General features: G+C 35.4%; 1 protein-coding gene across 2 annotated transcripts; it reads right to left on the reverse strand.

Moving 5' to 3' along the window:
* Nucleotides 1–101: 101 nt before the first annotated feature.
* LOC118029834 (tubby-like F-box protein 3) lies at nt 102–4,082 on the reverse strand. Of its 2 annotated transcripts, XM_035033788.2 has the most exons (7): nt 3,612–3,752; nt 3,449–3,499; nt 2,437–2,524; nt 2,088–2,217; nt 1,828–2,007; nt 1,149–1,647; nt 102–501 (listed from the first exon to the last, which is right to left on the reverse strand). In XM_035033788.2, the coding sequence occupies exons 2-6, from the start codon at nt 3,479–3,481 to the stop codon at nt 1,167–1,169; spliced, it is 912 nt and encodes a 303-aa protein (XP_034889679.1). In that variant the 5' UTR covers nt 3,482–3,499; nt 3,612–3,752; the 3' UTR covers nt 102–501; nt 1,149–1,166. The 2 variants fall into 2 exon arrangements, with proteins under 2 accessions (XP_034889679.1, XP_034889671.1); XM_035033780.2 differs by lacking the exon at nt 3,449–3,499 and having other exon boundaries at nt 3,612–4,082.
* Nucleotides 4,083–11,784: the final 7,702 nt, after the last annotated feature.

Genomic DNA, 11,784 nt, shown 5'->3' on the forward strand with positions numbered 1-11,784 from the left:
GGTTCGGTTGCACAGTGTATTCATATACGTGCGATGATTCTCATGTGCGTGGCACGTGTGTGTATTCCTTTTGGGATATTTTCCGGCTAGGAAGACAAATATACAAGTCAAGCTTGCATCTTGGTGTCTCAACAAATAATTAAAGTGACAAATAGTTACACAGCCACAAAAAGAAAACAAATAGAAAGGAAAGAAAGAAAGAAAACAAATGCAAGAAAATAAAATAAAGAAAATTGAAGAAAATAAAAATAAAAGAGAAGAAAACGCAGAAAGTGAAATATACAGAGCATTATAGGTGACACGTCTAGTCCTAAACCATAGATGCCACATCTCTTTCTACATCATGGATTCTTGATGCAGGCCAGGCTCCACCCCATTATATCAAAACATTCAAATAAGCAGCAGCCTCTGAGCATTTCATTTGTATTAGTAACTACCAGATATTCAGTTCCCTCACAAACTTTATTGCACCCACAATCAGCCCAGAAAACTCCATTCCACCTGGACCAAATAAAATGATAGGGTTACTAACACTCATCAGGATAACTGTTGGCATACATGATAAAACTGCAAGATGGAGGACATAAAGCCCCAACATTTATCTAAAATAAAGAGATGCCTATAATCAAAGCTTCTACAGCATTGGACAATTGCTATTCAGAATGCCAATAAACCTAGGTACATTGTTATTCAATTTCTTATGTAGTTCAATAAAGCAGCATAACACATCAAGGCTTTTGAAGAACAGGAGACTAATTTGATGGAGGGCGAATGGGGAAATGTAAGCCCCCAAACACACAAAAGAAAGGCTGATGTTCCTTTCGCAGTCCAGTTAAGGTTAATCTGGTTTAAAGGTCAATCATTTAAGGTTTCACAATCCAACTCCTAGAGACCACACCTATTACCCCAGAAATACAAAATAGCCATGATAAGGACAAAAAGACGCAAGCCACTTTCATTGCTACATTTTCATGATTGCATTTCATACTAATGCAACAGAGCTTGGATAGGATTTCTTTTTGCGGTTTATACTATTCTCCATATAAAATCATGGTTCTGGACAGTTTGGATATTCTTTTGAAATACACAGAAGTTGTAATAAAATGATGGCCTGGGAAATTTTAGTTTCTAAGAGAGTAACTTCAAACCTGCTCAATCATGTGTCATCATTCACAAGCTATTTTGGTGTCAAAGCTACTGAGGCAAATTGCAAATGCTTGGAATGCAGAGATTGGATAACGGTAATCCATGGTAAACAAATCCTTTCCCACTTTGCCAAATTGAAGGATGATATTCTCATGTTCTGGCCCGGCTGGGCCATTTTCCTGGGAAGCGACCAGCTGGAAGTTTTTCACTGAAGCAACTGTAACTCGTCCATGGAAGTTCAAACACCAACACTGGAGCTGCTCATGCCACCTTGGAGCCTTGTTTCTCAGTACCAAAGCTCCTTCTCTCTGACTGGACAAGGGTCCTGATTGAAAGCTCTCAACCCTCTCAACATGGTTTGACTTTGACCGGAAAAACAGGAGTGATGGAAAGAAATCTGCACTATGATGATAAAACTCGGTCTGTGTGGGAGCTACTCCACCAGGTTCAATGGCAGCAGCAGGGATGGCGTCCATAATGCAATGCATTCTCCTAGGACCTCTGCTTGATATGTGAAAGAATTTTAGAAATTAACCAGGCTTCTAGTATAGATTGCTTAGTGATTTGATTGTGGTAGAAAAAAAATAAAAATTTATTTGTTGGAAATGGCCAAAGAAAGCCATTCATTCACTTATTTCCAAAGAAATATCAGTAAATTGTAGAATGTGCCCAAATCTTTACCTGGAACCCAATACATTTAATTCATATGAGATGTTAGCAACTGGGTAGTTGCCAGTAGGGACCCTTGGAGAAACTTGTTTCAAATTTACCAGCCTAGAGGAGTAACTTTTTGTCATCTTGGCTCCAGCATGAGGTGGCTGCCCATCAAAGACTGTGAACTTGGTTCCTATAAAATTGGATCTTCACAGGAGAGAAAATGTTAAATCCCAGCCAGAAAGAGAGCCAGAGAAAACTCATTCTGTGTGTCTAGTGTATCATACCTAAGTTTCCCAGCATAAGTATTGCTTCCCTTTGACATATCATCAGTATCTAGAGAGATGATATAATCTGTGCAGGTGGGGCGTCTACACTTGCGTGCAGCAAGAAGGAACTTACCGTCTTCAGTTAATGCTGTATTAAGAACCACACAAATTCAAAAAGTTAAATTCTCCAAGCTACCAGTAAAAGCCAGGTCCCTCCTAAAATTCAGTGGTTAATCAAATTGAAAACCTCAACAAACAATCTAAAAAAAAGACTGACAAAGATGCAAGATGAATCTGTGAATCATAAATCTAGCTCACCATATAGGCAACTTAAGAACAAATTGACCACCTTTAAGATCCTACTCACCATTATTTAAACTGAGATACAGACGGTACGTTTGAGTGGACCTGCAACGCTTTATGAAGCACTGGAGGAGTTGTTCCCTTGGACCAGGCTGCAAACAATAAAATCAAATGAGACAACGCACAAAGGATAGATTCCAAAAGAAGAAAGCAACAAGCTGATTGTGTAACCAAACTCAAAACACAGACAGTGAAAAAATTCCCAAATCACAAACAACCCATATTCCCATATCAGAATCGTGGATCATTTAATCAATTGACGGGTTGTCACTACTAACATTAATGCAGTTTATTTAGCAAAACATTATAGACATATCGAACCAAAGTAAGGAAATTTAGAAAGAAGAAACAAAATCAGCATCACTAAACAAAAGTTGAAGCTACTCATCACCATGGACCTACACCATCAAAGCAAAAGGTGGTCCAAAAAGGATATACACCGCTTTTTTTTAGGTGTTTTCAAGCAAGATTACCCTCAAAACCTTGCAGATGGGCGGAATGGTCTTATTCTGAAAAAGGCGGTCCCAAAACCCTTTTCCCTGTAATTAATATTTGGAGGAAATGATTGAAATCTCAAGCATAGAAATATCCTAAACAAGCAAGGTTTCAAAAAACATCACCGCTTGCCGTTTACTAGACATACAATTTCCCACACAATCAACCTAAATTGTAATAAATTAAAAACAAGTTTGTCAGAGATGAGCACCTATTCGATGTTTGTCCATTACAACTTCAAACCACGTATCTAAGATCACCAGTCAAAACAACACTAAAATCATGATTAGCAAATTAATTCTTCAGTTGCATCTTTCTGGGCTCCCAAGCACTCTCTACTCTACTGTAAGTTTGCAACATTGACAGCCACTCTAAAGTCTAAATTACATTCCTCACGCAAGCAAGGTACAAACAACAGTACCAGAACAAGCTTTACGAATCCCAAGACACAAAATGCATATCATAATAATCCATCGAAAACAGCAATCATTTAACAATAGCCAAAACCAATTAAAACCCACTTTAAATTCCCAGAAATGAGTTCCATTCTTCATCAATCCATGATCTCATCACTGACAATCAAATCAAGGATCAAAACACAAAATCAAAACCATAAACCCCAATCATAATTAACTCACAAAAACTCAAAATTAAAACAAAAACAAAGTAACATAAAAGAGCTACCTGCTTGACAGAGATCGGAAAAGTGATTTTGCCTGAGAGTTCAGGGACTTTAACTAAATCTTTAGTTATATGTCTCCAACTCCTACAAACACCAGCACAAGCCACCACATTTTTTCTTGGTGGCCAACTACTCTCTGATTCTTCTATTCTAACAAGCACTTCTCTTAACAACTCTTGTGGCAAATGAGCCCAACATGAAGTAGTCTCTGCAACACCGCCAGCGGCAAAAAGGTTCAGCTCCGGTGCTGAGCTGTACTGGACCACCCTGTGTGATGTTGACCTGTTAATTATGCTCTTAATCGCTGGCATTTTTGGGAAATTCGAGAGCTTTAAGGAAAAATAGGAACTGGGTTTTTCATTTTTGGTCTTGATAGAGAGGGATCTGGGATTGGGCTGTGAGATATAGGGAGAGAGAAAGAGATGGAGATGTGTTGTGGATGTGGATGTGGATGTGGAGAGGAAGGGGTCAGTGAGAGAGAGAGAGAGAGAGAGAGATGGAGGCTATGAATATGTCTTGTTGGTTAAGGATTAAGAAGAGGAAATTACTTTATTAGTATAGGTATTAGTACTAACCTTATCTGGTATTTGATTTTTTGTTCCGTTTTTTTATGTTATTTTCTCATGCTCATTAATTAGTGAGTTACTAATTATATATTTTGAATTTAATTTGAATAAGAATAATTTAGTGTATGATAAGAATACAAATAATTTTGTTTTTTATATTTTATTTCTATTAAATAATTTAAATCATTAAATGGAGAGAGTTTAAACTTAAGAAATTGGTGTTTTCTAATCATATTTTAAATATAACCATCAAATTTAAAATTAAAATTAAAGATCTCGATTAGATGAGAGAAATAAAATAATAAATTTTTAAATTATTATTATTATTAGATTTCAATAAATCATGTCTTTTAAATTTAAATTCAATGTTAATACATATGTATCAAAACTGAAGGGTTCTTGATACCTTTTGTTTTAATTGTTGAATGATAAAAATATTATATGTTAAGAACCTAGTTGTTAATTTCTACTTTTAGAGAGGCTAATCTTATCATAATTCTTGTCCATTGAATTAGTGGTCCAATTCTTTTGTTTAAGAAAATAAAATTTCAGTAAAATTAATATTGTTTTTATTCAACAAGTAAAAAAAATTCATAGTTAATGGTGAAGAAAATTTAGAACTTCTTGAATTTATATTTATAAACATGTACTCTAAGAACACGTTATAACTTTTCAAAATTTTAATTTCTGACTATAAGGATAGATTCTTGTTTGTGGCGTGTGTAATTTTGAAATCTAAAATAAAAAAAAGTTTTTTTTTTTTATAGGGGTTTAATTTCTATATAATATTAATGCAACATTAATTGAGAATGGTTTTAGGAAATTAAATTTTGAATCTTATACAAGTTAATCCAAATCCTAAAAGTACATTAATTGTAATAGTTCGGCCTAACTTGCTATATATTATCCACTTGAAGCCTTACTGTCCTCATGATTTTGTTTCAGGTGACGCAAGCTCACTTTTAAACCTGACACCCTAAAACGCGTACAACAAAGCAATCAAAACTACTCATAAAGCTCTAGATCTAGACGCACGCTTTCGATATAGGATATCATAATCCCCTAACCTTAAAACAAGTCGTCCTTGGCTCTAATACCAAATATAATAGCCCGCCCCAACTTACCGTATATTATCTGTTTTGGATCTTAGCACCCTCACGATTTTGTTCCTGGTGACGCGAGCCCACTTCTAAGCCTGATGCCTCAAAACACGTACAACAGGTCATCAACCAGCACTACTCATAAAGCCCTGGCTCTGGACGCTCGCTTTCAATGTGGGATATCATATTAATAGAGTATATTATTGCTTAAGACAAATACACGCTCTTCTTGTTTACGCAAACATCATGACAAAATTACTCTAATATTTTTATATCATACATTATAAAACTTGGCTTGTGTCATAGCCAGTTCAATATCTATAAATCAATTCAAAATATCTTTTCAAGAATTATTTTTAAGTTTTACAATGTTATTTTAAGAAAAGTCAAATTAAATCTCATTTAAATTTAATTGTTTTTTTATGCAGTGGAAATTAAAAAGACACAAACTAAAAAACTCTCATAAAATTAGTACCCAATGAATCTACCATAAGGAAAGAGTCTAGCCCTAGAGGAGAAATGTCCCATACCTTGAACAAATCATGATTCTTTGCACCATGTTTAGCCAAAAAACATAACACGCATTTGCTTCCCTCGATGTATATTGCATATAAACCTCACATTCCCTTGCAAGAAGGAACTTGACATCTACGACAATCACACTCAATTTGTGGAATTTAGAATTGTCCTTTTTCACAAGCCTAATTGCCTCTTTAGAATTAGATTGGAGAATGATTCTCTTATGGCCCTCTATCAGATGCTACATCTAAGCCATGTTTAATTGCTAAAAGCCTTGGAAGAAGATTTGATCCAAAACCACAAAAACCCGAGAAACCCACCATCCAATGACCCTCATTTTTTCAAACCAGTCCCCAAAATCCAAACATGTCTAGGTTGCCCTGAGAGATACCATCTACATTCACACAAACATAGCCTTCATCTAGACGAAGCCAAGAAACATATATTGGATCTCTTTGAACTAAATCCAAGCTGCCCCAAACCTTTCGGCATTCATCATTTAAATGATGAATTTGGTTAATGATCTAGGAATCCCCTCTAAATATTCATCATGCACAATATAGTTCTTATGCTTCCATAACCATCAGAAGGTCGAAAGGAATAAAGTTGTTGCATTGGATGAGATAAAGTTTTGACACCAAACTTTAACTTCAGCACTTTAAAAGTCCTGCAAATAAACAAAGTCGGGTGTCTCTCAAACATTTTTAACATACACACAATCTCTTGAGCAATGTAGGATATCTTCCTCCTCCCTATTGCAGTAGTAATAGGTCAATGAAGAAGCCAAGTGTCGTTTAAAACATAAAGAATTTGTAGGCAAACAATCATGCCAAATTTTTCATATCATTAACCGAATCTTTTTGGGAATTTTCAATCTCCAAATCCAAGACCAATGTCAATCACCATTGAGAGTAACATAAGATTTTAGAAGCTATAAGTAGGTTGATTTCGGGCTATAAATTCTCGTAATATTAGACAACCAAATGATGTTATCATCAGACCGAAGATATAAAGGTATTGGGATAGCTATAACAAGGTTCCTAATATCATCAGGAAGATTAGTCATAAGTTGTTTGAAGTTCTAGTATCCATTAATTCATAAATCATTCACCTTCGAATTAGAATCACTAATATGAACATAGTCAACAAAGGAACCCATTGTGCCTGCATCAAGCCATCAGCCAAACCATAATGAAACATCATTTTTACCCAATTTAAATGAAAAATCATCACGTAAGCATTTGAAAGCTTTATAAACAACTTTCCGCGTGTTAGACGTTGTTTTGAAGAAGGAGAACAATAAAACAAACTAGAATTTCTCATATATTTGTGATGAAATATTTGAACCCACGGCTTCCTCCCACCACAAAGTAATTACCTAGCTAGTTTGCTAAGGATAGAAACATTAGCTAGCCTAGTTTCTCCAATGCAAAGCCCCCCAAAATTCCTCGGCTTGATGATGGTCTTCCAATTAATTAAATTGAAACCTTGGCTTAGTCACCCATGACCCAAATAAAATTCTTGATAGTCTTGTCAATGCTATTACACACAGCTTTCAGAAACAATTGATTTTGCATATAATATATAGGGATAAAAGAAATAAATGTGCAAGCTAGAGTTACCCTTCCTGCTCTATTAAGCATACGAACCTTCCAACTTTCCAGTCTAGATTAAATATGGTCCATGATGAAGTTGAAGTCTGATCGCTTTACACGTAGTGGTGGAGACAGGGGGCTGGTAGGGACCCCAACCCTTTCAAGGAAATGTTTTTTCCAACCCCTCCTTTAACAATGTTTATAGTTTTAGTAGTAAAACAACTTAAATCTTGGCCCTTCTCGAATAATTCTTCTAATTTCCTCCCCTTTAATTTTATTTTCTAACTTCACCCTTGTTTACACACCCCTGAATCAAAGGAAAATCAAGGTCGCTTTTATATCACTAGTGATAGTTGAGCCAATGCATTTTTCAAATGTTTGTTAACATTCCTTGAGGTCATAACTCTTGATTTATTAAAATTCACTCTAAGGTCTGATGAATTACAAAAACTAATAAGAACATCAATAAGTGAGTGCATCTATGTTTTGCTAGGCTTGATAAAAAGAAGAGCATCAAAAGCAAACAAGAGATGTGAAATGCGTAGGCCATTTTTACAAACATGAATGGGTTGCCACATTTTATTAGACACCTTCTTGCTTATTAAGCAAGATAGCTTCTTCATACATAGAACAAATACAGAGAGAGTGGATCACCCTATCGAAGCCCCTGATTTGGAGAGAAAAAAGGTAATTTCGAACCATTTCAAAGGAATGTAAGAGAGGTAGACCAAACATAAAACATAATTAATTTGATTGTTCCTTCAGGGAACCCAAAATGCTCTAAATTACTCTAAAGAAAGTCCTAGTTAACTTTATCATAAGCCTTCTCTAGATTAACTTTAGTAGTTAAGTAACCCTATTTCCCTCTAGTTTTATACATGAAGTGCATAATAACCTTTTGTGCGATCAATGCATTATTAGAAGTACTGTGTCCTGGAATGAAGTTGCTCTGAAGAGGCCCAATAAGGTCATCCAGGAATGGTCGTAGTCTATTTACCAGGACTTTAGTAATCAACTTGTAGATTACATTGCATAAACTAATGGGACGAAACTGTTTAAAGGTAGTAGGTCTCTCACTTTCAAGAATAAGAACCACAAGGGTCTCAACAATATCTTGATTAAAAGATCCATTTTTAAAAGCCGAATAAACTAACCTCCAAACATCATCATCTCCTACCATATCCCAATATTTTTTCAAAAACAGAGCATGAAAACCATCCTTACTGGGAGCTTTATACGAACCCATGCTCCTTAAAGCAATACCCACCTCCTCTTTGGTTATTGGTTTAGCTAGCTCAACTACCCTCTTCGACAACAATCTAGGAACAACAACATCTTCAAGGGCATTCAGCTCAACATAGTCATTAGAACAAAATAGTGATTTATAAAAACTAACAGCTTCCACTTGGAGAATATTGTCATTAAAACACCATGACCCGTTAGGCAAAAATAATCCATATATTTTGTTCCTCCTTCTCCTGGTCTTTGTAAGAGTGTGGAAAAATTTGGTGTTCATATCCCCATGGCTCACCCATCTTTCTCTTGAATTTTAGAACCATAAAAGTTATTGTCAGAGAACTTTGTTATATTCCTATCGCAACTAACGTTCAAGAGAAAAGCGAGATTCCTTATATACTTCAGACAATCTTGGACACCTTTCAACCTAGCTTAGATACGTCGCTTCCTTCAAAAAATATTTTTGAAGGTATTTTTATTAAAGTTTATAGAGTCCCCGCGAACTTCATTGAGACCATGCATTACATTATTTTTGCTATTGCTCCATGTTGTACTAACCATATCCCTGTATTCATTATGAGTAGTTCAAGTTGCCTCGAATATGAAAGGCCTCTCCCCTGCCTTATATGGCAATCGTCCACATCTCAAAAGAATTGAATTATGGTTAGACAAGTGCTCCACATAAGTATTAGAAAGATCATTTTTCCATTTCATAAAAGCTATAACCATATTTAATCTCATTAAAATCCCTGATTAAAGCCCATGCCCCTTGCACAGAATCCATAAGAGTTAGCAAATAATCCTAAATTTTTTGTCTTAAGTAAGGAATTGGTGATGCATAAACCACTGAGACAAACCAATGATGGCCTCCTGAAGAAGCTTTAATAGTAGCACATTGACTAGCAGTGTCTATGATATCAGTAATAAAGAAACTTTTTGTTGAAAAAAATCCAAATACCCTCTGCATGACCTTGGAATTCAACTATAACTACCGAAAAATAACCCAAGCTAACCCAAAAATTTCTCCACCCTATCAAACAGATCGTGAGTTTCCAATATCACAAAAAGTGAGGGTTGATATTTATACACTAAATATCTATAATGTCTTTTAATAGTAGCGCATTGACTAGTAGTATCCATTGAATCAGTAATAAAGAAACTTTTTGTTGAAAAAAATCCAAATACCCCCCTGCATGACCTTGGGATTCAACTATAACTGCTAAAAAATAACCCAAGTTAACCCAAAAATTTCTCCACCCTAGCAAATAGATCGTGAGTTTCCAATATCACAAAGAGAGAGGGTTGATATTTGTACACTAAATATCTATAGTGTCTTTTACCTTGGCTGTTAGCAACTCTCCTAATATTTAAAGATAGGATTGAAAATTCATTGAACAATTGCATCATAAGAAATAATACAAAAAAAAAAAAAAATTGATAGCAAAAACCACCAGTTCATACCTTCTCTTATTTCGAGTACCTTATTAATACTATTTACGACGTTAATAGTACCCTCCTTACTAGTGGCATGATCCAAACATTCAACACCAAAAGGATAAGCTATGCCAGGGTCATGTGTACTATTGTTTTCTTTCGTTGTTGTTGTGGTAACTCAAGCATAGGACCCAGTCTTCCCCAACCCGTTAGTATTCTGCTTCGAGTCTTTTTTTCTCCCTTTTCATGTTGGGGCCTCTTAATGAGAAAACTAAAGGCATTGAGATATTTAGGTTATTAAAATCATGTTTCGCTATAAATGCATAGACCACCTTCTGCTTTTCTTTTTGAATTCTACTCTGTCTCTTATTTGTAACAATAAAAGGCTTCATAATAGGCTTAGCTATTGTGGATTCATCTCGCCTGACACGTTTCTTATGCTGAATCATAAATTTCAGGCCCACACTAGAAATAGTCAGGCCCACATCTTTTTTTTTCTTATAGCCTTTGTTGTTGTGATGCAACAAAAATATCCTCATTATCCCCCTCTAATACCATAAATTTATTAGATTTATTACCCTGATACACTTTTTTTAATTTCACTCCCTTATTGTTTTTTGGTTTCCTAACTTTGGTAACTTTTAGCCAGTCACTGTGAATTTCGCTTTTGATACCTTGACTCACGGCCTGAATTGTGGAGCCATTACCATTGTTCATATATCCTCTAGCCACCATTGCCTTAGGCTCATCAACCACCATCCCCTCAGCCAAAACACCTTGTGATGACAAAACTTTGCAATCCCTCCCTAAATGCCCATAACAGCCATAACTGTTGCAAATTAAATGTAAACCCTTATACTTCACCTTATACTAATTATATTTGATCCACAATCTTCCCACTATGGGTTGATCAAGATCAATTTCAACGCAAATACAAGCTAAACACCCCTGTTCAACATTCAGTGCATACATGTCAACCTTAATAGGTTTGCCTTATAGCCAAAGTCATGGCAATGAGGAAGCTCTCGTCATAAAACACTAGATTAAGGCTTGGAATCTGCGCCCATACCATTGCTCTATTGATTTTTGTTGTGGAAGGTATGAACTCTAGTGACCAATTATGCACTGCAAGATAATGGTTAAAAAGCATCCAAGGCCCTCCATTAATTACTTTCGCTCTATCATCTGCAAGATCAAATTTGACCATGAAAAAACCATTACTAACATCTATAAGCTTAAAACCTCAATTCAATTTCTAGATCCCTTTCAATCTCATTCTTAATTGATAGTAACCAATGTTCTTGCCAAGAAGTTTAATGATCAGAGAGTCATACCAAGGGTAGCACAACTCTCAAAAGACTGAATCATTAATATAGACATTTGGTAATAAACGATTCTCATTATCATGCTTAATACATACAAGATTATTATCAATCAGATTAACCCTTTCTCTCATATGCGAAGGAGATTGAATACCTAACACCTTATCTCTAAAGGAGACTCTCCTTTGTCCTGATGAAGATCCAAATCCATTCACTATATCAGGTGGTTTTGTGGGATCGACCCACCCCAACCAAAGTATTTGTGAACACAACATTCATTCTCTCCTTAAATTATATGTAAAGATTTATAAGAGACTAAAATAGGAAGGTATTTTTAAGAGTTTTGATGATAAAAAGATTATATATAAATTGGTTAAATTGTATGTAGTTTGACATGAAATAC

Source organism: Populus alba, chromosome 10 (genome assembly GCF_005239225.2).
Source record: "Populus alba chromosome 10, ASM523922v2, whole genome shotgun sequence".
Lineage (NCBI taxonomy): Eukaryota > Viridiplantae > Streptophyta > Magnoliopsida > Malpighiales > Salicaceae > Populus > Populus alba.

What these genes read in the sequence shown, in the direction of transcription:
- LOC118029834 (XM_035033780.2), bottom strand. Translation starts at nt 3,920, where the DNA reads ATGCCAGCGATTAAGAGCATAATTAACAGGTCAACATCACACAGGGTG. An exon ending in TTCCGATCTCTGTCAAGCAG is followed by an intron (nt 2,525 to 3,611) that starts GTAGCTCTTTTA and finishes TATTGTTTGCAG; the next exon opens with CCTGGTCCAAGGGAACAACT. An exon ending in GTATCTCAGTTTAAATAATG is followed by an intron (nt 2,218 to 2,436) that starts GTGAGTAGGATC and finishes TTCTTAATACAG; the next exon opens with CATTAACTGAAGACGGTAAG.